Source organism: Anas platyrhynchos, chromosome 2 (genome assembly GCF_047663525.1).
Source record: "Anas platyrhynchos isolate ZD024472 breed Pekin duck chromosome 2, IASCAAS_PekinDuck_T2T, whole genome shotgun sequence".
Taxonomy (NCBI): domain Eukaryota; kingdom Metazoa; phylum Chordata; class Aves; order Anseriformes; family Anatidae; genus Anas; species Anas platyrhynchos.
In genome coordinates this window covers 46,253,615-46,279,670 of record NC_092588.1, presented here as the reverse complement: position 1 = coordinate 46,279,670, position 26,056 = coordinate 46,253,615, and the positions used below count along the sequence as shown (strand labels likewise).

General features: G+C 38.8%; 1 protein-coding gene across 5 annotated transcripts in view; it reads right to left on the bottom strand.

Annotated features, from left to right (window-relative positions):
- Positions 1-26,056, bottom strand: part of SPIDR (scaffold protein involved in DNA repair) — a 202,200-nt gene that overhangs the window by 20,031 nt on the left and 156,113 nt on the right. For 4 of the 5 annotated variants that reach the window (XR_011807529.1, XM_027452105.3, XM_072034679.1 and 1 more), the window contains exon 11: positions 7,938-8,096. The exons of the other annotated variant lie outside the window; for it this stretch is intronic. Coding sequence is in view for 3 of the 4 variants with exons in the window: in XM_027452105.3 (XP_027307906.3) it covers positions 7,938-8,096 (159 nt within the window). In the remaining variant the exon portion in view is untranslated. The remainder of the gene's footprint in view (positions 1-7,937; positions 8,097-26,056) is intronic. 5 annotated transcript variants of the gene reach the window in all.

The window sequence follows — 26,056 nt, the reverse complement described above, 5'->3', positions numbered from 1 at the left end:
TCTTGACTCATTCGTATGGCAATGTTTTCTGTCTTGTATCACACAGAGTGATATCTTCTCTACAGTTGCAGGAGGGCCAACGCTCAGTGAAGCAAACTGGCCTTGTTCATTGGGACACAAAGAAGAAGAGTTACAAAAACAGAGTCGCCTTCTGTACGATTACAGCAGCTACACAGGTGGCATTCCTCACGCAACAGTAAGCAGAAGGGCGAGGGCAGAATACATTTATTAACATACCACAAACTCTGTTTGTGTTTGTGTCTGTGTACTCAGAGATTATGTATTTATCATTATCAACTTAGGGCAAAGAAGCTATGTTGTTGCAGTTCAGATATAATTACATCTCCACACAGACCTTACATTGATCTCTCAGGGATTTTTAAGTTTGCATAAGGAACATGAAGTTGTCTTTTAATGTCCAGCTCTCTTCTAGCTTGCAACCCCATATCAGAATACCTACAACACATGGTACTCTGTCTTCAATTACTTGTGCCCTTTTGGAGAAGCTCACCAATTGCTTGAACTAGGAGCACTTAATTATTACTAAATTACAGCATTTGTTTACAAACAGGCAGATGAGCAGCGTCTCCCAGAAGAGAGTGTCTCCTGCACATCTTGGATTCATCCTTTTCTTTGACTCCAGTCAGGCAAACCACAAGGACATTTGCCACCCAAGGAATTTTCAAGTTCCCGATCACATCGTGTGGGGACATGGGGAGCCTCCTGTGTGGACAGGGAAGTCCTGGAGCTGTCACTGATGTGCCAGGGGAGGTATCAGACAGGGTGATCCCTGAGGAGCTCCCTCCTTGCTTCTCCCATTTGCATGCCTCCAGGAGAGTTAACTCTTTACATTTATGGACTTTGACTTAACAGAAGGGGGAGCGAGGGGGGCAACCACAGCAGAGAAATGGCAAGACATTGTGTCCTCCTCTGCAGAAAATCATTATCCTCCCAGAAAGAAAAAATCCATTCTCTTTATTGGCCATGCAGCACTCAAATCCCACTTCAATCTGACTTGAACAATGGGCGTATTTTATCCAATATGTGTATCCTTCTTCAGCTATAGAGTCAGGACAAGACATGAACAGCTGGCTCTGTGCTTCAGTGAAGGGGCTCGGTTAGCCCCGACGTGCACAAAGAGCCTTTCTCATAACAGAAGACAAAATAAAAACTTAATGATTTAGTTCTGTGAGAGTAACTACTGGGCACTAGTTTAAAAAATATATTTAAAATAATTTTGATGACAAAAGGACATACTTCTAAAAAAAGGGAAAGTACAGTAAGGCATGAAAAGAACCAGGCACAAGGATAAAAAAATATTTTTAACCATTAAAATACTAAGGTATTTTAATTAATAGCATTTTTATTACTTAAGAGACAAGGACTCCACTGCTATATTCTATAGTGTTCCTTTGGAAAAAAAAAAAAAAAAAAGGAAAAAAGGCTAAATTCATCCCAGGAGGACAGAAGTCACCTACCAGATTCTAAATAACAGATTTATGTTTGGTATTGTGTTTGGCAAAAAAAATAAAAATAAAAAAAATGACCCATACTAAATATGTTTCCATCCACTGTTTATCACCACCACCACCAACAAAAACAAACAAAAAAAAAAACAGTATAGCAAAAATATAGGAAAACCACCAGTAACTTTAATAAAGTTTTATAGTATTGACTTTTGTAGAAGTATGAACTTAGGACAGACATTCCTATACATACAGGTATCCTTCTCTTCTGTAAATCCTTCCTGTAAATTCTGCAGGCTTTGCTTATATACAATGACACTGTTACATACACAGAGACACATGCATGTATACATCACATGCAAAGTAATTATTCGTAGTATACTTGATTATTTTTATTATCCAATATGCATGAAAGGCATTCCTCTCAACTGAGACTGTGCTTGCTGAACTGCAGTATGTCTTTTCTGTGTATCCACAAATGCAAACTGCCTGCTACGTACCCTGAGAGCAATCAGAAAATTCAAAAGATTTCATAGTGTTAAATGGGCTAAATACATGCCTGAGAAAATGCAAAACCTACATGCAGCATGTGCAGAAATTAATCTTGACCTATTAACAAATCATCTTACACTACCTGGTAGAAAAAATACTGAAAGACAATGACTGATAATAATAAAACATGCACATTTGCTCTCTGATTTTTGATAAAAAACATACAAATTAAAGAGAAAAGTCCTTGTTCTCCCACAAGCATGAAGTTTCATCCACAGTTCTGGTCCAGGAGCTGTGTGTGTGACATGCCTGACTCAACTTTTTAACAGTACAGCTATGCTGCTATGGTTTTTGATCACAGTTTGGGGGATTTTTACATTTTAATAATCATACCACAAGTTGGGGGAAAAATGACAGAGAATATATCAGAAATATCAAATAAAGTTTAAGAAAGAAAACAATGTCTGTAACTGGGAAAGAAAAAAGGCTGAGTAAGGTTTGCAGTAGGGGAGCAGAAGGAAGACGAGGATTCTCCTCCAACATCTTCCACAGCTTTGCTCCAGGCTCTCATGACTTAGCATTTCTCTGTTTCCTCCTCTCCTACTCTTCCAATTTTAGTCTAAACCCAAAGAATTTTCTTTTGACAGTTTCCAGACAAATATGTTCGCAGTCTCAATATTAAGAACTCAAAAATAAAGCAATTCATAGCTCTCTGTAAATCATCTCTTTGCTCAACACTGGAAAGAAATTCAGTAATAATCCCCTACACTGCATAAGCCTGAACTATCAGAAGACAAGCAATCCAAATACAAAGCTGGTGCTGTAGGCCAGTTCTATGTCTCGTTTACCTAGTAAGATCTTGCTATGCAATGCTGTATTTTCTCAGACCTGAGTAAAACAGGCATCAAAAGCATAAAGAAAAAATCAGAGCCTATTAAAACAGCAACTCAGTCAAAATATCTCAGTCAAAAACTGAGGGTTTTTAGATATATGACATTATTTTGTTGAAAAAAAAATACATACTTTAATAACTCTGTCTTCTTTATTAAATTAGAACTTACTCATGCTACATTAAAACACAAAAAATCTAACAGAAGTAGTTTTGACACAATATGAATAAGCCCATTTCATTCTACAGTGCTGCTTACTGAACGGACTTGTGATAGAAGCACTGAAGATCTTAGCAGCAGTCAGTGCTTGCTAAAGAGAAGAAAAATGAAGAAAAAAAACTTAAATTCTGACACAAAAACAGTCCTTAAAAGCAATTTAGAAACGCATATAAATATTCAACACTTTAATGTAATTACTTAAATTATGCTTTAAATGGAACTCAACCTTTAACCACAGCAATTACTGAAGTGTTTCAGGACTTCAAAACCTCAGAGATGTGGGTGGCTCTTTTAGATGGCAGTCTTTTTGGAGGAGGGAAAATGAAAGGAAGGAAGTTATGATTTCCTTGCTCTGTCTTACTATTACACTTCCTGTCAACGTCCAGCAGTTGAAATGCTTTCCTTTAGAGCAGTTAGCAGTGATCCTCTCTTTTCTGAGTGTAAAGCAAAATAGAAGAGAAAGCATACAGTGAAGAATAGAGGAAAAATATGATTGATACAGGAAGAGAGTTATGGGACTGAAATTAAAAAATATATAAAAATAAATAGGGGAAAAAAGGAAAGAAAACTCTCAAGCTAAATAGTAACCGGTACTACAGACGGGGACCAACACAGGAAGATTTCACATCCCAGTGCTTAACATTTTAAAGTTTAAAATGACAAACAATGGAAGACAACTTTACTTGAAAGCACAGAAATTTTTCAGTGAAACGTAACACTGGTGGATGACCTCAGTACTCAAGGTCTACTTATTTAAAAGGGAAACAGCAAATATTAGAGCAAAATTTATGGAACAACTTGACATGAATTAATGGTGGAGTCATGTGCCAAAGTGTAGGAGTTGATGTATCCTTCAAAGTACTTTACCCTAACCAATGCAAATGTGGATTTTACACCATCCCCATGCAGCACTCAGATCTTTTAATCTTTTTTTTGAAATTCATTAAGCTTTTATTTATTTATTTATTTATTTTAACTTAAGGATGAATTTGGCACTGATACTCTGTGTTAATTACATATTAAAGCACTTCTCCCTCTACCCTTCCATTTTTAAATTGGTATAATTTTTCTGTTCTGCTGAAGAGAAACCTTTCATCTTTCTACCTTGGAAAAAAAAAATGAACAAAGAGAAGAATCTGGTAGCTCTGCTATACTCAGCAGTAAAACAACTCAGTGCTTGGCAAATCAGGCGAAAAGACACAAATTATCAAAACAAATTATTCTGTGTGGAACACTGATCACGGCTAATAACAAAAAACTAATATTTTTGTTGATAAAGATAGATATCTAACTACGAAGTTTATCTCAGCTCATTGCAATTAATTTCTGGTAGGAAGCAGCACGGTATGACAATTTACAGCTTTTTTATTCCTAAGACATTTTAGTGAGTGCTCAGTCCCTGCATCTAACTGCACCCATTTAGTTACTGGTTATACTGGACATCCTGAAATAACTGGATCTACTGAAATAGGAAGGTTACATATTGTTGTAATGAGCACTGATTTTTAACCAATATTGCTGTTTCTAGCAGTACACCATAGAAATCTCACTTCCTCTTTCTCAAGGGGCTAAATTTGTAAGACTGACATACGAGGCAGTGGGAGGACAGGAGAGAGCATACACCCCTAAGGATCAAATGTGACCGGGGTAGATCGATGAACTTTTTTCAGTCTTCTCTCTTTGCACCACCATAACTCTCTGTTCTGCTGACACTAGCGTGCAGGTCAAGGAACAGTCGTACAGGGGACAAGTACGAATGAGAGGGTGAAGAGAAAAGGTGTCAGGAAACAGACACTGAACCACATACGTGCTGTTAGTTCTGCTGCAACAGCACTGATACCCACCTTGTTCAATAGCCTCAAAACAGACTGGAAGAACTGCTGTGAATACGAGGCTGAACAAACCATGGCTACTTCACCATGACTCAGCAATGTTCATCTGTCTGACAGGATTGCCAGAAACTGGACAGCAAAGGGGAACACCACTTCCTCTACGTATACCAAGGGCAAGACTTCTTGCAGCAATGGCCTGGGGGAGTGTGTTTTACGTGGGGTTTGGGGCTTGCTCTGAAAACCATCTAAAGCAATGAAAGACCTTCAAACAATCTCATGACTCTTTAGAGCCGATCTCCCTATTATTTGTTAAAGCACATGGGTATTTAGCATTGACAGTGTTTCTCTCAATGTAAGGTTACCGTAATTCTAATTTTTCACAGGGTCATTCTTGGTCAAGACAGGACGTGGTTCTATACGTTCATTTCCCACTTTCTGTTGGAACACTCATGTTTTAGTATCGGGAGGAGAAAAGGGTTTGGTTTCTCTTACTCATCTTATAGTACAGGCCAGTTCCAAAAATCAAGTCAGGTTTATAGCCAGGCTGTTGCCTGGATGCAAAATACTCTTTATTATAGATTTTTGGTTCTTGGAATGTAACTTTAGCTTACAACAGTGATCTTAAAATCACATTTGCTGGAATGATGTTAAATAACACTTTAAATTAAATACTTGATGATGAGTATTAGGTGATGGCCTGGACATTTTTTTGAATAATAACAGTGCTCCACTGATACAAAAAGCTCGAGAACCTCTTGTACCTGATAAATGAAAATGTCCTGTCTCACAGAGGGACCGGGGAAGCACTGTGTAAGAGAGATTACAGTCCATGTGACTGTGGGACAACATGCAAATATGGGATTTTATTAGCCATTGTTGGCTTTCTCCAGATCATGTGCTTCAGGGCAGAGAAAAAGTCATGATTTTTCCCTCATATTTCCTATATTCTATTCCCTTTTATCCATTTTAAAAGCCACTTTGAGATTCAAGGAAACAAACAGTTTAAGAGCCATCTCCTTCCAAAATGTAATTGGTGTTCTGGAAAAAAAAAAAAAAAGGCAGCAGTCTTTCTTGCAGGGCAGACCACATAGTTCTTCTTCAGTCATGTGCTGCAAGCCAAGGTTGGGCACTCACAGGCATATCCTATCATGTGCTTGGGTATACCACTGGCTCTGGAAACCCATTTATCCAGTGGCAATAAGTTCTACTGCCTAATTATGCTCTGTGTGAATAAGCACTCCCTTATATTCATTTCAGCTATGGCTTTACTGTGGTTTCCATCACACCTAGAATGACACAAAACGTGTCCTGACACTTAAAAGTAATAACAAGTTATAAAGCAGAACTTAGGCTGAAACAATTAAGAAAGAAATAAATCCCTAAACAATTCCCTCACCCACCCATCTTGTACATTGAAATCACGTTTTAACCACTGCACTGTCCCTGAAGCTACGCTAGCCATTTTCTTTTAATGTTTCCTAGCAGGGTTACCACCAGCACAGCTCCAGCTGAGCCACCAGCATTTTCAGCAGTGTGTCTTCTAATCGGCCTCAGAATAGCCAGAAGTAAGTTACTGCTGCTTTGAAACAGAATTTACATTACAAGAAGTCTGTCTCTTATTAGCTAGGCCAAGTACTGGAAACACCAGCAGCCAGTTGTAAAACTTCGTTTGTATCCAGAATTCCAAAGCCATTATTTAATTTGTTTGGAAAAAATGTAACTTGAAAAAAAAGCCAACAAAATAATTAAATAAGAAGACGTGTTTGTTATTAAAGATCCATAAAAATGCAAGTAGGCTTGAAATCCAAAGGATCTGAAAATTAACACTGCAAGTACATAAAAAGAAAAGCATACTGAATAGGGATGGATGGAAAACAACAATTCCATTTTGCTAAACATTTCAAGGCTTTGAAATTTGTTTTTGTTCCAATGTGAAACAAAAATGAGACTTTCTGAAAGTTTTCATGAAATAAGAATGAGAGAGTATTCACTCCCTCTGGACCTGAAAAAAATCTTCCAACAAAACTGTCTCCAAAATAGATAATGTTTCTGTGAAACATTCTGGTTTTGATGAAACAGCATTTTTCAACAGGAAAAAAGTGTCAGCAGAAATATCATAGCCATTCTAATACCAGAGGCTTATCTAGATAGGATGTTTGTACCAGAATAATTATGTTGAGAATTAAATCAATCTAATTATATTTACATAGCTCCCCATGAGGATAACATATCACTTTCCATAGAAAGATACTCTGTAAGATAATTATCTATTTAAAGTTTTTTTTTTCTTGATTAAAAAACCTTCATTTTATTTTATGTAAAGAACATAAAAGGAATCACAGAATAAGCAAAATTAGAGAAGTACTATATGTCAATTTGCTACTTATTTGAAGGGATTTTTCTATAAGGCTGTGAAAAATCTTACCCCTAAATAAGAACGTTTTTATGGTTTGGTAGGTGAGGTTTTTTCTTCTTACTTTTTTTTCCTTTTTTTTTTTCCTTTTTTTTCTTTTTTGGTGAGGGAGGAGTGCGGGAGCAGGAGGGTATGTTTAAAGAAACTTAAACTGTTCTTCCAAAACCATACAGGCCTAACTGAATTAAGCTCTCATATACCAAGGGAAATTCTTCGCTTGAAACTTCAACCCAGACTAGACATAACTGTAGAAAAACACACTATAATAAACAGCTCTGCAATGAGAAAGAGGTGAACTAGTATTTTAAGTCTTCGAATCTCCAGAAGAGGAAGAAAACTCTCATATTTTATGAAACATTGTATAAACCAATTCTAAATTCTTTTCTCTGCTAAGTGTGTATTTGTGTGTCAGTTTATTTATGCTGATTCGGGAGTATGGTTGGCTCAAGTACTGTAGGATCTAACTGATACCTACTGGATGTCCTGAAAATGGCAGTGAAGACATTTAATTGAACAAAGCCTGATTCAGTTGTTCCAAAGAATATTGACCACATAAATAAATAAAATGGCAGATCACCTCTGCCTGCCACAGCACGCCACACAACCTTCCATGAACCTTTCTCACCTTCCTCTCGTGGTTCGCTGCAAAATTTTCATTCCAGCTAAACAGCAGAATTTGCCTTCCCACCTCCTGCAGTACTGTTCAATGTCCTCTGCAGAATTGAGGGATTGCAGCTGTACTTCACTGAACATGCCATAGGCATCCTGGACAAGGAGGCATAACCTGCAAAACATTCCTCTGTTATTCATTTGTTCCTGTTGATAAAAAAATAGTTAGCAAATCTCTGAAAATTACATGACCAGCTTCAAAACAGGACTTACCCTCTACAACACCTAGAGAATTTCTACTAAATAATGAGTACAAAAGTATGAGTAAACAAAACCAACATCAGTAAAGACTGTCCCATGTATATTTGCAGGAGGTAACAGGGCCAAGAAACAGAGAAGCCTGACGGAAAATGAGAATAAGGGTTAGGTAAACAAACTGCTAAGCGATATATGCTTTGTGTACCTATAAAGAAAAAAAGATAAACTTTTGCCTGACTTGAAGTGAATATTACAGTGCAGTCTGAACAATGATGCACACATATATGTGCATGTGTATAAATATAAAAAATCTGCTTAGAAGTAAACAAAGCAATACATTTCACAAGTAATAACCACAAACACTGGAACTGGTAAAGCAAGCATTATACTTTTTCTGACCTTTTTTTTAAAGAGTCCTGAGCATTCAAGAAAGTAAAATGTATATTTTAATATTTTTTTAAAATGAAACTACAGATTAGTAAATTCAATGTAGGGTAGAAGAAGCCCAGAGGGACTGTTTTATTAAGGTAATTTTAAAAACTGCTAAACAAACAGTTTGATTAAAGTAATCTATGAAACCAGGGCTGGGAAATATTGCCTAACCAACTTGCTGGCATTTCGAGCAGATATTACCGTCATAGCAGATAAGGCAAAAACCAGTGGATGTCATACATTTAGATAGTCAAAAATGCATTTCCCAAGATTTTGCACCTGAGATGAGGAGCAATGATAGCATGAGTCATGGAGGAAGGAGGCTGCTGTCTACAAGCTTGGTTTAATTGCCCCAAAAAGAGACAGTTAAGCATGGAAACTTTTCAAATGGCAACAAGAATTAGCTTTGAGGTAGCACACACATCTTTATTTGCAATAAAACTCAGGGGCATATTAGGCAGCAGAATGCCTGGGCAATGTGCTATAGGTGACCCTGCTTGAGCAGGGGGTTGGACAAGATGATCTCCAGAGGGCCCTTCCAACCTCAACCACTGTGTGTTTCTGTGATTTGGTTTATTTCAAAAATACATGCCAAAACTAACTTCTCTAGAGCAGTACCATTGTTCACAGCAAGCCAACTCCAACTGCTGTTGGAGCACACCATATAATGTGTTATATGCATCCTAACAGTATCCTACAGTAGTGATTACATCTTAAAAAATAAAAGCAGTAATAAAACAAACAAACAAACAAACAAACAAATCACCACATTTTAAATGAAATGAGCACCTACATTTGTCTGGAAGAAATCTATGGATATTCTCAGCAGGGAAGCTTAGGCACATGGAAGACCATCAATCAGAGTTTCCTTGTTCGCTAAGAACTGTCTAGCTTTGGAGTAAATCCTTGAGAGGGCTGTATTCTACACAGGATACAACTCTGAAGCCTTTCAGACATCAGCAGATGTTCAAGCACCAGCTGAGAGTCCTCATTTCTCTTATTCAAGTGCTGGTTTTGAGGAGCAGGGTGTGGTAGGACTGAACACAAACGAAGTCCCCGTATTTTCCCTGTGTCTCTAGCTACAGGACATGCATGCAACAGGGTCTTTACCAGGCAAAGAAAGCTCAGGTGCAATTCCTCCACAGCCTGTCAGTGTTAAGAAGTCCTTCACAGCCATGAAATGCTGCCTCTACCCTGAGCAATGACAAATGGGATGAAAACAAGCACTGCTGTGATGTGTGGGCTGGAAGGATACATACCCTGATCCATGGGATGAGTGATGTTCACAGCCTAGAAAGTGGGACTGGCCTAACAATACAAACCTGAATCCTCAACAGCTCCATCCCTAGTTTTATTTTCTCTGTAGAACAAGAAGTGAGATGTGCCTTGTGCATCGGTATCACAAGATCATCTCCAGCTCATCAGAACAAAAACTGTTGTGCTATGGACACGACAGCCCAGAAGCAGAATAACAATGGTTTCCTGCCATGTTAGGACCTTGCAAGCATTTAAAAACTCTGTCAAGTTTTAACTGATTGGACTGAAACTTCTCTTGCTCTTGTTTTGTTTGGAAAAACAAAGCTAACACACTCTGGACTTTTCTGAAAATCAGATTGAGAACAGGAAAAAAAAAGCAAATTGTTTAGTTTATGTTAACAAAACATTCAGTGACGGTTATTTGTGAAAAATTAGGCTTTCATATCTTGGAGCAAGGAAGGGCCAACTGAGTTAGTGTCCCAGATCTGATCAGTTCAGCAGCCTCTTAACTGATCACTGGAATTTCTCATGTCTTTAGTGAGACATAACCGAATGTAAGAAGTCTCAGACTAGCTGGCACCAGGCTCATATTAACTCCTCTGGGACATGTTAAGTACCCAAGTAAAATTAACTTGGTTGGTGCTGAATATATCGGTCACTGAATGTGCATTTCCCCAGTCCTTTCAAGCCAAGCATGGAGATGGCTGCCCTCAGACACAGAAATCCCAGCCTCCCAGGTCCCAGGCTGATGATTTCCCTACCTTCATGGTGACAGCTTAAACGGCTAGGGCAGGAAATGGATCTGACAAAAACAAATACTGTAGTCTAATAATAACCATCATCATCAGATCAGCTACCTGGAAATGAACTCTCTGAAATTAAACTCCAAGTTGCATGGAGCACTACTTCTGGTTGAGGATGCATTTTCCAGGCAGGATTAGGAGGCTAAAGATCCCTCTCCAGCTGTCTACTGTATGCAGCACAAAACATCCCAGGTCATACGATGGGGAATGGTCATCAGATGACCAAGCTTGATATACAGTAGAGGAAGAACTGCGTAACTTGAGGCATGTGTGGCACTAATTCATACTAGTAACGTGTCCATGATTATCAGCGTCATGAAGAAACATGGAACAGCATGTGAAATGAATATATCCACTCACTTGGAAGACAATCTCACAAATAGCCTTCAGATGCCTGATTTTTAGTGTTTTTTTTTAGTCTAAAAGGTGAGGAACAACCCAAACTAACTGTACAAATGGAACTTCACACACAAACGTTCCCTGCTTCAGCACTCTTTACAAAATGGTGCAAATGAAATCATGACAAAAACTTGAAATATTCTCAACATCCTTTGATGCATCTCACAGTGATTAACTAACTAATGCTACAGGTACCTAAGTGAGTGACAACTGTTTTTCCTGTCTAATGACTACAATGAAATCAGCCGAATCCCACAACAGTTTCAGCAAAGCCTTTGGAGAACCATTCTCACGTCTTCTGAAACTGGTTCTGTTCTAATGGGGCTGGCCTATTCTCCCACGTGCCTGGTGACAGGATGAGGGGGAATGGGCTAAAGTTGAGCCAGGGAAGGTTTAGGTTGGATGTTAGGAAGAACTTCAACCGAAAGGGTTGTGAGGCATGGGAATGGGCTGCCCAGGGAAGTGGTGGAGTCACCATCCCTGGAGGTCTTTAAAAGGCGTTTAGATGTAGAGCTCAGTGATATGGTTTAGTGGGGACTGTTAGTGTTAGGTCAGAGGTTGGACTTGGTGATCTGGGAGGTCTCTTCCAACCTAGATGATTCTGTGATTTCACGCACACTGTTAGCATCACTGCCAATGGTGTGTATGTAGTCCAGCTGCTTTCAGAGGCTGGTGATTCATGGCTTTAACTTCCTCACAGGCATTGGCTTTTTCCTTGCTTTCACTTTATTCCTAGAACAGTGAATTTGTATCATTTTCTCATGTGTTGCTGCCATATTGAAGCAAATGTTCTTGCAAATTAACTTTCAGCAGCAAGTCTAACCGTGATAAAATAAATAGTTTGTTCCATGGCTTTTGATCCCTTTGAAGCTCACTACCAGGATGAAAACTCGCATCTAACTTATGAGACAAGCTGGGAATTAAAAACTAGTGTTTGTCCCCAGGAATTCAGCATTTTTATTTTATGCGTATAAATTGCCAAATCTTTTTTTTTTTTTTTTTTTTTTCTCATAATCAGCACAAACACACCTTTACCAATGGCTTGTCAGGAAGCATGGTACTGAACTGTTAGGAAATAACAAAAAAAAGGAGAACACTGATATTTTTTTATCAGTGGTGCTCAGGCAGGGAGGAAATTAGGACCATCTTTATTCCTGGGACAACAGGATGCAACCTGGCATAAGATGTGAACTTAAAATATAGTTTTGGAAACAGAAATTTCTCATGCAAAGGAGCAGAGAATTCATTCCAGGAGTGAGGGGTGGCAGGAAAACCAGCAGAGGAGTGAATGTGGGAGATGTAGACTAAGGAAAAGGTGAAGTATGACTCATTGGTAATAACAAAGGGGGCGAAGATAGAGAATGATAAGGAAGTGAGGCAGAGATCAGCCCTTTTTTTTTTTTTTTTTTTTTAAGTAATGACACAGTAAGTCTCATGCAAAAGCTTGGGAAAATTTTGTTAATTTGCTAATAGCCAGGAGCAAGGATGGGGGCTGGGGGAAGATGAGACTGATTACTCTGCATTATTTCTATGACTGTGCTGATATTTAGGACAAAACGTCTCCTAGTAGAAATCTGGAGAGGATTACAGGATTACCCTGCCATGCCCTTCTCCTAGTTAGTCACTCTTTATGGGTGAAGAATAAAATTTTTCTTTTTTTTTTTTTTTTTTTTTTTTTTTACTATTACGTTTATTTCACATGAAAAATCGTAACTGTCCACCCTGCTGCTTTGTATCAGGCAGGTGACTTTCTCGAGGGGTCAGAGTGACAAAAATCTTCATCTTTGGTCTCTTCCAGACTCCTCAGTGTCCTCCAGCAGAAAAGAATAAGGAAAATTACCCAAAGAGATGACGAAGGCAAGGAGGCCTGAACTGACTGATGGTATGGGGATTGCCTTTACTGAGCCTTGTGAAAATAAGCAGTAGAAATTTGTCATAAACGGATCTGAACTAACTAGTAACTGTTTTGCCCTAGGACAGGAGGACAACCATGTGGACCACAGCAGCTTCCCTCCATGCAGAGCTAAGCTGTGCAGTCCAGCACAGACCACTGGGCAAATTCAACAACTTCTGCAGTGCTCAGAAGGGACTTCATTAGTCAGTGTTTCACTGGAAAGGAGGGAAAAGGAGGAATCAGGGAAATGCCTGAAAAGTAATTGCATTGTATCAGCTCTGATATTTGTTCTTTATCTTAACCACCCAAGAGACAGCTGCTGCTGCTTTGTGTGTCAGAAGGGCTCCTTATCTCTTTGAGGTGCGGTCCCAGTAGAGGCATAAAGCACACATACATAAACACACATAAACAAAACTCCCCTCTCTCTTAAACACCAGAGGCACAACACTACCTACACAACTCCAATCCAGCAACTTGTCTGGTCAAGTCTCAAGGTGGAGCTGATTAACTCCTGCTAATATGGCTCAGATTCAAATTGTAACCTGCAGGACACCACCCTACTAGGATTTAATCTATCTGTACCTTACGCAGTCCTTGTGTTCCCCATTATCACTGAAAAATCAAAGCTCTGGGCTCAGGTCTAAACACTTAGGGACAACTATCCCCCCTACATCACCATAAGGATTTTCCTATTCAAAGCCCATATTCACTGGACCCCGATTTGCTTCTTGTTCCCTTTCAAAATGTATGAACCTGTTGTAGCCTTCCTTGTCCCCTCAAGATTTAGAGTAACCTGCTCTAAAATCCATGTTATCTGCTGTCACTAACTAGAAACTCTATGGAGCTGCAGTAACTATGGATTGAATGATGCAAATACAAATGTATGATGATGATGACTAGCCCTTCTGTACCTAGGTCACAGAGGTAGACAGGTACAGAAGAAAACACGAGCATTGCTGTTTCCAGGGCTCTGAGGGTTCCAAGAAGACTCCTGATCACAACTCCCTCTAAATGTAGACATTTGTAGCACCCAAGCTGGTGCTTTGGTTTGTAGTACTCAGATGACCAAAATGGTAATCATTTGCTTCAAAAACTGGAGATATAAAATTACTCAAAAGTAGGGTTTATATTTTTTTCTTAGCCATTTATGGAAGCACCCAGAAGGAAACAGAGAAGAACACCATTCAGTAGTGCTGGACCTGGCCAAGACCGAACATGGCACACAGCTACCACTAGACACAACTTCTCTCCAGCTAGAGACAACCTATCTTTAAGAAAGTATAGCTGGAAACTGTGCATGGGACAAGAATACAACCAGGGAAATAAGCAAGTCTTATCTCAGCATCTGAAATAGAAAATATGTAGCAGAGGCCTCCCCAGGCTCAGGAAAGGAATCTCTTCTCAACATGCATGTAACAGAGTATTTATATAACACTTTGCAAATAACTTCCTATAGTAACAATACCAAAGCCATAATTCTGTATTTTCATTGGGTTTAATTACATTTTTATCCATAAGTTGAAAAAAATGATAAGCAGTGAGTGAGGTTATAAAATAACAGTTGCTTATTTTTACTCACTACTTTGGACAGTCAATTGCTTCAATACAAACAAGAAAATCAAATGCAACTTCCCCAAGACCCTTCACAGATCTCTACTTGCTCCATTTCTTTTTTTTCCATTTCTTCATTCAGGTTCATTCCTCCAGCTACTGTTTTCTGTCTATGACCTGAAGAAGCAGCACTTCTGTGGGACATTGCTTTTGTGCGTAGGAAGAGACACGTGCGAGCCAAACACATCAGCCTGACTGCCTTTTTAATGTGGAATGTCCATGTAGTGAATGGAGCTCCGCATCCTTAGTTTTCTGACTCAAAACGTGGAATACCAACTGCCTGGTGGGAACTACATACGACTGCTTGGGAGTGGGTGTAGCACTACACCAGACAGGTTTTGATATGTGCAGTGAATACCATGACACACTTAACAATTTTTCAGCGTAACCTTTTTCTCCTATGAAGCTTTTCATATTGCACCAAATACTTTTTTTAAACTTCCCATCCCACACTAAGTGCACTGTCAAATCCTCAAACTGCTGATGTGCTTTATCTGCTGTCAAAATTTTACTCAAAAGTAAACAAAATATTTTTCATGATAAAAAGACATTCCTGTCATGCACTCAAACACAACATTAAGCCTAAGCTATAATTTCAAACAGGTATAGAGCTGCATTTGACAGATATTTTCAGCATCATCTGATGGCTTCACTTACCTCAGATTTGTAAACTAATAATGAAGTTTTTTATATTAATTTTAATCCAAAATTATTACATGATACAAAAAAAGAAAATAGCAATGGTTGGTTTGGGAGACAGAGAAAGTTAAGAAAAAATAAATGCCTAAGCATTGGCTAAAAAATGTACAATGGTTCAGCCACAACAAACCAGTAAGGCCCTCCCCCCTCCATGCATCTTCCCCTTCCAACACAGAACTGCACATAATTTATGGTTCTCTTGCTAAGATACATTCCATACAGTTTGTTATGTAAATAAAAACAAATTTGGGGTTGTAACAGAAAAGCAAGCACATCAGGTCATCCCAGCTTGCTTCAGACTCAAACTGGAAACTGTAGTAGCTTTAGAAACAGAAATGATGCACATACTCCTCAGGTTCCTCAGTGTCCACAGTAACACGACTTCAGCATGGAATCCCATTACAATCCCTTGGGTATTTCATGATTTACTAAGAGGCAAAACGTACATTTCAGAAACTTATAGGCTCAGCTGAAAACTTATGTCTCTGTTATGGATGATCTCCAGTAGAAAAATCGTGTTCCAAATATAACGTGCAATTACCATCCAGCCACTTACAGTACTTATCTGTGAATCTGAGGAGGGGTTCTTTGTTTATTTTTTTAATCTTAAGACTTTGTAATTACTGTTTTGGCATCCAAGAATTCCAACAGTCAGTGAGGTGCTGCCAAAAGATCTTCTCCTGCAAGGTGCCATGCACCCCCCTTTCCAAGAAAATCAGCATTCAACTGCTGGTTCTGGCAACATTTCACATTATCTTTGCTGTGCTACGTTTCCTCCACGCCTCAGATCCTTACATGTAAAAATCAGAATAAAAGTCCTGCCCTCAAAGGGTGATTGGAAAACCATAGCTGAATGGTAGCATCTAGGAGGAGAGGTCCAAAAAATCTATGTGCTAGCTCCTGCTTGAGGTGGGGAAGGAGGTTATATATATATAAGTATATATTATGTGTGTGTGTGTGTGTGTGTAGATAAACATTGGCTTGCAGTAACTACCCATCTCTTGTAAGCTACAGGGTTCAGAGAACTGGAAACTCCTTCTGCAGAACCCATGGCAAGTGCTTTACAGAATTACAGCATCTGGAATGAAGCAAGCACATGGCAGCAGCGGCACTGGTTGTGCTTACCTTTCAAGATATTATTTGTGGATTCACCTGATTTACTTCTAAACCGCATAGACTGCAAATGGGACCTTAGAAGACTTTATTAAAAAAAAAAAAAAAAAAAGGAAAAAATAATGTGAGTATAAAAAAAAAAATAAAAAGCACTGCTGATTTCAGAAGGGACAGAACATCCCAAAATGCATTCTTGGTATTACAGCCCTGCACATGTGACTCCCCAGTGCATGTGAAAGGTAACTGAAATATAATAACATTGCAGGATTTCTTACAGAGCCGTGTCTGTATTCAATAAGACATTCTGCTGTTTCAGTGCCACATCATCTCACCGAAATAGCACAAAACTATAATATTCACCAAAGTAAACAGCAGAACTAAGTGCAAGGAAGAAAAGCAGAAGTGAAATCTTGTTGGGGCTCCTTCCCTGGCAGAAAGGCAACTTTCTACTCTTCCTTCCAGGGGTCTGTCGTTGCTGTTTTGCACTCACGTTGTTTTCCTTTCCTGTCGTTTGTTGGCTTCATTTCCTAGGTGTGTGTCTAAATGAGGGAGAGGGAGCGTGTTTGTGTGTGCATGTAGCATGTTTACAAGAGTTATGGTAGCTGTTCTCAGCAGTCCACCGAGAATTCTAGGAAACGGCCCCTGTTATTTTATTCTAGGTCAATGTCAGCTCATGTCAGGCAGGAAAGATCACACAGGACAGCTCGCTCAATCGCGCAGTCCTGGACGGAGGCCTCAATGGGAGAGAGAAAGCAAGCAAGCTGCGAGTGGGCGGAGTGCCTTCCCAGCACTCTACCAACCACCGCACAAGGAATTATGATAAACACCACTCTGGAAACCAGATACAACAGTACATTGTGTTCTTCTTCTGAAAAACAACCAGACTTCTGCTCACTTAAAGTAAACAGTTAATCCTGTTTATCTTTTTTTTTTTTTTCTTGATGAGTTGTTAACAGAACAATCTCTTCTGCAAAGCAAGTAAGAGGTTCATCCCTTAAATTCATACTCATTTTCTCTTCCTTCAAGAAAAAAAAAATCAATACGTAAACTTTCTACTATCGGCAAACAGTGTGGAATAACAATCTTTCTTGGCTTAAACTGACTTAACAAAGCGATGCCAAAACTGAATGAAACCTTTCCCTCACTTACATATTTTATTTTGGAAAACCGAAGTCCCAAACAGAGAGTTCTATTCATCTCATTTAACTATTCCTTTTCCAATGAGAACAAGCAAAACTGATAAAACATATAAATTAATCAGGATGTGTGGTGCCCTTGCAGCCTGAGCAAACAGTGCATTGTATGCACAGATCAGCTATGACCATGGGGGTGTTCTCAGGTTTTCTCTGCAAGCCAAAAAAAAAAAAGAGAATTCAGAGTAAATGCCTGCAGATGAAGTAATAATTTTTGTTGTTGTTTTCAAAATATATGCTTACTGTGCAAATTCATGATGTCTCTGACTTTCAGTATTAAAACTGATTAATTAGAAAAGCACATGGAAGTGATTATCTTGTTTTGTTGAAGTCTCCACACTATACCTCTTAACTACTTCTTACTGGAGAGTCCAGCTGAGTCCACTGAAAGCTACCAGCTTTTCCAAGGGGAATTCTAATTTTTAGCACTTAGGAATTTAAATAGTTCTGAAAGTCAATAACGAGAGTGTGCTTAACATCCCCAGTCAGTAAAAGCTTGTTGATTTAGCTATTTATAATCATAAAAATACGTGATTTGCAAAACTTAAAAAGGAGAAGGAAAATATTCCCAGTTTATTTTTACCCATCTTGCAAGCTCCGGATCTAAGATTCTGGGTTTTCTGTGCAACAGATGTCAGCCAGTGCAAAAAGGTAAATTCAGGTCTGGGAAGGTAACAAAATGAAAGTCTTGTTTTCATATATATATATTGAATATTTTACATGTAAAACTTTTGTATTTTTACATTTGTTTGTTTGTTTTTCCCTTGAGATTCATTTTTTTTTCACTCTTTTGCAACAATTGCTGAATTTGCTCAGCCCGGGGGATCTAAGTGACAGAACAGGTCTCTGAAGTGCCAGAACAGGACAAAGCAGTGCTATTTCCCTTTACAGAAACCGAGCTCTGGAGGCAGCCAGCAGCAGGCCAGGGCCAGAAGCTAAACTCAACAGAAGCCCCCGAGGAGCAGCCCGGGGACTGCTCCCCCCAGCCCGGCGCTCAGCCCAGCTAGGACTGGAAGAGCCTGTACTGGGAGGCCAAGAGCTGCTGAATGCTTCATATTGCTCCAAGAGCCCCTGCCTCCCCCTCACGCCTGCCTGGGAAGAGCACTGTTGCTCCTTCAGATTGGATTTAGCCCACCCGATTCCTCCCAAAATCGACGGATGGCCCACAGTGCTGGGAAGGGCCCAGCAGCCCTGAGCAGAGCAGCCCTGGGCGGCGGGGAGAAGCAACGTGCTTTGATGAAACTCCTCTCCAGGAGAGCCTGAGGAGAACATGGTGTTATCTGCTTGTTAGAGAAACTCTTGTGCCCGGGAGAAGCAAGCGGTACCTCTGAATGATTTAGGGTGGTGTTATAACCCACATATGAAAGAGGACTCCCTTCGGCTGGCCACCACTACGGCCTAGGTCAACTGAGAGGGATGTGGACAAGAGGTGAATTGATGGGAGACCATTAGGAGATGAAGCAACAGCAGGAGGAAAGTGGGGAAGGTGAAGAAAACAAAGAGGAAATGTGCTCTGGTATTACCTCTTTCCCACTTCCTTTCTTACACCTTGCTGTTCTCCATATCTCTAGTAGTTAGAGATTAGGAGAAAAAATGCTGGTCTGTGGCAACACCAGTATAATCCCAGGGATGCACTGTGAGCGTTACTGATGGAGTGTTTTCCCAGACACATTTGGATTTATCTTTTTTTTTTTTTTAATCAGAAATTAAGGACACAACGATCACTGCTGTACAGGAAGTGCAGATGTCAACAGTTTTCCAATGTGAAAATAAAAAAAAATAAAATCGTTACCCTTCTAAGCTTCCATTTGAACTTGTCAAAATGAGAAAACTCCTTTTTCACTGTAGGTCAAGTAAAGCTTTATAAATTACTTTTAAACAAGCAGCAGGTTTGGGCCGTGATCCAAAACTCACTCAAATTAACATTTCTGCATTTGATTTCAATAAACTTCATTTCGTGTTGTGTAGCAGGTGGAAAAAACACCTGGGCAGCACCAGTAACATTCCTCCACCTTGATTTCACTCAACCATTTATGCAAATTCCATGTTTCTCTTTTAAAACCACCTGAACTGAACACCAATCAGGGATCAAACACTGAAATGATTTCTATACACATCACATTTCCAATTTCCTATGACTTCAAAGAATCACTTTTAGCAGGATCAGAACCTGGAGCACAGCACAATACAGGCGAAGAGAATCTCTTATTTCTTTCATTGCTTTGGCTATCTTCAGATGTGCATGGAGATTTAAAATACTCTGTGTTCTAGTGAGAAATGTCCTACAAACAAAGAAACAAAACCCCTCTGTTACAGCACCTTAGTCACAATTATCGTCTACAGATGATAGTCTCTGCTTTATTTCTCATGCATGTGGAACATTATTTTACTGCAATGACATAATCAGTCATTACACTGGATTTAAATAATAACTCTAGTGAATTACTGAGACACAATGTGCTTGGTATACCTGATTCCAATTTTCCCTCACCACTATAAAAAAAAAATAGCCCTGAAAATAAGAATCTGTTCAAATATCAGTAGAGCACAGCTTGTTCACACCACATGTATTCCAGGAGAGAGAAAAAAAGACGACCAAATCTAATCAAAACTACAGGAAGAGTTTAGAGAGACAAAAGATAACCATGTAAATTAGAACTGGATTAGGGCCCTTACTAAATCTACCTATTCATGCCAAAAGAGGTGGTTTAATATTCTGTGGTTACGATTCTGGTTTTGTGTCTTATCCAAAAGAATATCAACAATAGCACATTGTTCTCCTACCACGTTGCTGATGTTGCAGCCTCTGATTTGATTCAGCACAGGCTTGAAGGGAGAGTAACAGCCACAGAAGCACTGCTTCCCTTGCCACTGCATTTTCCTTAGATGTCACCCATTCCGGGCCAGCAGGAGATGTAACATCACAACCCAGATAACAAGATACCTTTTGTGTTTAAGAAGTGTGGTTTCCTGTTGATAGATAGCATTTTGTATTGTCACATTCGTTGTCTCATCCTTTTTCCTGTCACACATTCCTTCCCTAATTGAGACTTCACTATACTGCACTGAGCAAGCATTAAGACAGGCACAATGACTTCTACCTGCCTATAGAACACTTGATACTTAGCAAAAGCCCTGATCCTCACTGGAGAATCTGGGTTGCACAAAACCAAATCAATCCAAAGCTATGGTGTACAAGGATGAACTATTTAAACATCATGCTGCTACTTGTCCTTCTTAACAACAGGCAGTAGGGCTAGCATTTGGATTTTCAGAGTCCTCTCAGCATCTTAGCAGTTGAATTTTTCCCTCTCAGGCTCTCCACTGAGTAGGATTTCTTGTCATTGTAGTCCAGGCTGCTGGACTAGTGCTTCAGCCTGGCTTGACCCCCATACCACAACAGAGCAGTTAAACAATCATTGGATGGAGATCTGAAGGTTGTATCAAGAGTACTCTTCCCTACTGGATGTGTAGTAAAAGAAGCAGAGAGCCATCAGCATATGAAGATGATGATATTCTACATAAGTATAGGCATATTTTTATGCACTGTCTGTTGCCATGGGACACCTTGCTCATGGTGTGATCTCCACTGCCAGGTGGAGACACTGCCAATTTTGAGTCATAGTGCACCATGTAACTTGTGTGCTCCAAAGTCGAAGCATAAAAAGAGCTTACATTCAAAAAATGGGAATATTCTAAAACAACTAGAAGCAAGGCTTCCAAAATACATTCTCAAGAACAGGAGACAAAATGTCTATGTTAATTCGAGTACTTTATGACCAGCCAATTTTCAAACATGTTTCCAAACTTCCACTGCTGCAAGAAGTGTGAAACAAAAATACATGAAAACACAGTAAGTGAATCCCACTTGGATTAATCTAAGCATTTTGTTTTACAAATTAATAATAAAAAAGTTTAAAAATCATAACTGAAATAGTATTTCTAAACAAGTGGTTTTAGAGTAGGAAAATGGCATGGTTTCATAACATAGCATTTCAGCAATTTCACAATTTTTCAATTGGTTGTACAAGCTTTTCATAAGTTTTTTCTTTTTTACAAGATGATTTGACAAAAAATTATTTCTTTGAAAAATTCCCAATAATTTTTTTCCTAGAAATATTTTTCAAAACTGTAATGCAGTAACTATTCATTAATTTTCAAGGCTTTGTTTTGACAGAACAATTACCCAGCATACCAAAGAATAGCTACCCAGCATGTTTTTAAAGTACAAGCAATGCTGAACAGTAAGAGGTGAAAATGTAACATATACATCTTTACCTCCCTCTCGTTTTCTATTGAAATAGCTGTTTCAACATACAACTTCTTCTTAAATAGAAGCAAAACTTGGGAAAGCTGTAAAACTCCTGTGTGTGTGCAAATTGTCCTTGTTTACATCTTTTCTGATTGTTAAAAATATATTAAGGCTTAGGAAAAGTAGAAACCAAGTGTAAACAGCTAAACTTTAAACTTAGGGAAAAAAAAAAAAACAAAAAACAAAAAACAAAACAAAACAAAATTGGGTCCTCTACAGAAAAATCAAAAAGTTGAAACTGCTTGCAACATCCCTGGAGGCCCAACATAATTACAGCTGTCTTCCCAGGGGGAAATGGAGCCTGGGTCCAGCCCCGATCCTGAAAAGATAACATGAAAAGAGAGACTGTACTCCTGTGTACCTGAAATGGAGGCACTGGGTTGCATGTGGGAACAGCAATCTGGTTGAACATGACCATGTATTTGGGAGCAGCTGGTGGAAAAGCCCACAGAGAAACCTGAAGACAAGGGGCTAATTTCAGCCTCCCTGTTGCCTTACTTTATCTAGACTGCCCGCCAGCCATTAAGCGGTGCTGACTCTGAAAAGCAAACTATAAAACCCAAATCAGAAGATCAGATCCAGCAATTAACTGCACCCATGGATTTCAGAAGTGGTTTACATGCGTTGCCATTAAAAAAAAAAAAAAAAAGCTGAGGGTACAAACACTCATGAGAATTTTCTGGGAGAAGAGTTGGTAACTACAACCTGTATGTAACTCTGTTTGGATGTGTCATTATCACTAATTTTAATTCTGAAATGGCAACAGGCGTGAACTGTATTTCACTGCACTTTTTAAGCCAGTTACCTAAATAGGTTCTCTTAATGGCAGTCCCACAAAATATGATAAAAATGTTCCACATGCTGATTTTTTTTTAAATTTGTACAGAAGTTTAATTCACCACAAAACTTTCCTTTCTTGACCAAAGATAACTCTTTAAGCACAGTTAGTTGTAAATAAACATGCATGTATAAATATATATGCATTTTCATATAGCTTTAAACCAAATATACAACTGCAAAGGCACAAGAAGCATTCTATTTCAGGGGAATGTTCCCAGCCTAGTTTGACCTAATATGACAAGACAGGATGCCCAAAGAAAAACTTTGAAGGTTCGAAAAGCATTGAAAGGTAGCAGAGCAAGACAGTAGGAAGAACTGACTTTCTTTAGAAAGTGAATGCTTTCCTGGTTGCCAGCCAAATCAACACTGAAAATCATATAATGCACATGCTATGTGTTTTGAAGAATTAAATTTATATATGCAAAAAAGTTGTTCATCTACATTACAGCCAAAGATTAATGTTCTTGTAGGGCAAGCGAATGTGATAGCATCTGATTTAGGATAGGACTCCAAAAAAATATTTAATTTCATTCTACACTTGTGCAATTTGCATTCGTAACTCTCTCTTTTCTCTCCCATCCATTTCCTCTTTTCTCCCCAGCTTGTCACATGTTTTTCAGTGCTGCATATACTGACCTCTGCGTATGCACTGACCCCTAAATTTCAACATTAGCTATCAATGAAAGATTCCCGCTATTTGTCATTTTTTCATTCCAGTGTGGACATCAGTTTTAATCCCACAGCTGGGATGTTAATGTATTGCAGCCCTTATGTAAACAGTCTTTTCTTTGTATGCTTTATTTTATGATTTTTAATGATTATTATGATATTAAGTGGTAGGAGCTGGGACACATCAACTTTGTAAATACAGCTATATTAACAACATCTAATTAATGAAGTGGCAAGAATGTTTTGTAGAAGTCAGTTGCATTTCCTTAGTGAGCAATACTGGTTTCTTGCTAAAGTACATCAGTTAACAAAAGATTATGCAGGGCAGGGTAGGAGAAGAACCTGAATGAAAGATATTTCTGTTCTACATGCTCAAGTCAGCAACAGAGAAGCAGAAATCCTAAAGAATCAGTAGAGATTTACCTTGGGACTATGGTTAACTTCTCCAGCATCAGTGCTTATAAACCTCGGTAACCAAACAGCTGTGTCAGATGCCGGAGAGAAATATTCTCCTCTATTTTTGTCTACTGGAAGAATGCTGACAATTCATCTACTTCAACAAGGCTTATGAGGTGTTAGTTATTCAGGTTTGGAAGCACAGGAATGGAAGCTGGTGTTATAACTGTTAAATATCAGGATTATGATAATTATCACACTGTTCTTCTTGCTCCACTAACTCAGTTAATTAAGGTTGCCTGAGAAGATTGCCTAACCCTGACCACTGTGTAAGAGTCATAAAGTGGTTCAAACTTCGGGTATTTGCAGTTGTGGAACGGGTTGCTTGATTTCAGCATCACAGTGGGTGAGATGGAGTAAGAGGGAAGGGATCCTGTGCACCCCTGGCTAGTTTTCTCACCTACAGGCTGAACTAACAAATATTAAAGTGGAAGAGAAAGAAAGCATCAGTGGACTGCAATTCATTTGTCCTGTCCACTGTGCAAAAAGGGACCAAACTGCACAATTTGGGACAAATAATTAATACTGTAATTAATCGTATTTACATGAGAATCTCAGAGATGTTCTTTACTTATTTACTTCACATTCAGTGGCAATGAAGTCTCCAGAGACAGCAAAGGTTACTGTTGATACTTTAAAATACCCCAAATAAAATTTGCTACAAATCCTTTGGCGTGTATTTTAAGTATCTCATCACATAACATTTCTGGCAATGCACAGCTTTACAAGTTTATGACCCAGCTGGAGAATTTAGACATGGTAAATTGAGGTTTACAAAAAATTATACAAGACTGGTTACTGGGTAGCCAACAAAGCTGTGCATCACCAGTGGACCATCACTAATTTCTCCAGAATTAACCACAACAAGCTTTAACCACAACGAGTTTTCTGTATTTTGTACACTGGTATACAGGTAGAGAGATGGTTCCACTACAGAAATACATCTTGCAGTTCCAACTCTCATGTAACTTGTATCATGTAAACAGAGATTTCAAAACAATTTATGTGAAGCCTACACCAGGCAGAGATAAAGTACCATGTATTTACACATCACACAAAAATGTCTTGAAATCTTATCACGGCTGCTTACAAAGTGACTGTCACAGAAAGGAAGAATGTTATCTTTCAGTACTGCAGCAGCATGTTAAGATACAGTAAGAAACTTCCACTCTGGCCTTGCACTTCATTAGATCTTAGCCAGAAATTTTCCAGACAGAAAACAATGCCAGCAAGGGAAGGCAAGGAATGCCTTTCCATTGTCTTTTCCAGTTCTTTCCAACACCTCTGTAGAATCAAGTCAAAATACACCGAGACTGGGATGAGGCCAGTTTGCAATACATGGGTTAAGACACAGAATAATGCCATGTGAAAAGAAATAGACATCTATTATCTCTGATGACAAAAGGCTGTGTAAATCTTAAGTAAAACCATCCAAAGAAAACAGAAACCAGAATTTTCAAAGCTTAAGGTCAGAATACTTGGTCTACCTACACAAATTTACCTTCCATGTTTGACTTGTTTTGTACAACATTTGTGATATTAAAAGCAGTTTTGGACAGAAACTTAAGATAGGCAATCTCAGGACACGACAAGCTTTTTACGTTGTTTTTAAATTTGTAGTTGAGTAATGAAAGAAATATTAACATCTCCACCTACACTTCCCCACAAACTAAACTTCTTAATGACCAGATTCAACTAGGAAAATGCTGAGCTTCTCATGACGTGCTTCTGAGTGCTCTGTAGATTTCAAGAACATTTGTGTTTCCTGTAACGTTGTCTTCTGAACTGTGACTTGAAATCGTTTCCACTCAAGTATTTTTTCTGTCAAACTGTAAAATTCTTACTTTATGTGCTCTGCAAGAACAGCAAGATTTCAACTAATTTCTTCCATATGCACATGTAGATATAAATATATACACATACACACAAATATAAATATATCCATATCAAGTCTGCAGACTAGGGAATATCAACGTTCAGCATCCACAAACTAAAAAGCAGTTTCATGTCATTAAGGATTCAGTGGAGATGCCAGATGAAGATATCCAACCAGTTTCATTCCCCACTCCTAAGCTGTAGGACACTGTCCTCCCTCCTCCTTCATACCTGTGCAAAACCGGTTGAGGTAGCACAGCAAAACAGTTCAGGGAACTGACCCAGCTTTAACAAACGAATCACAGAAGGAAAAAATAAAGTTAT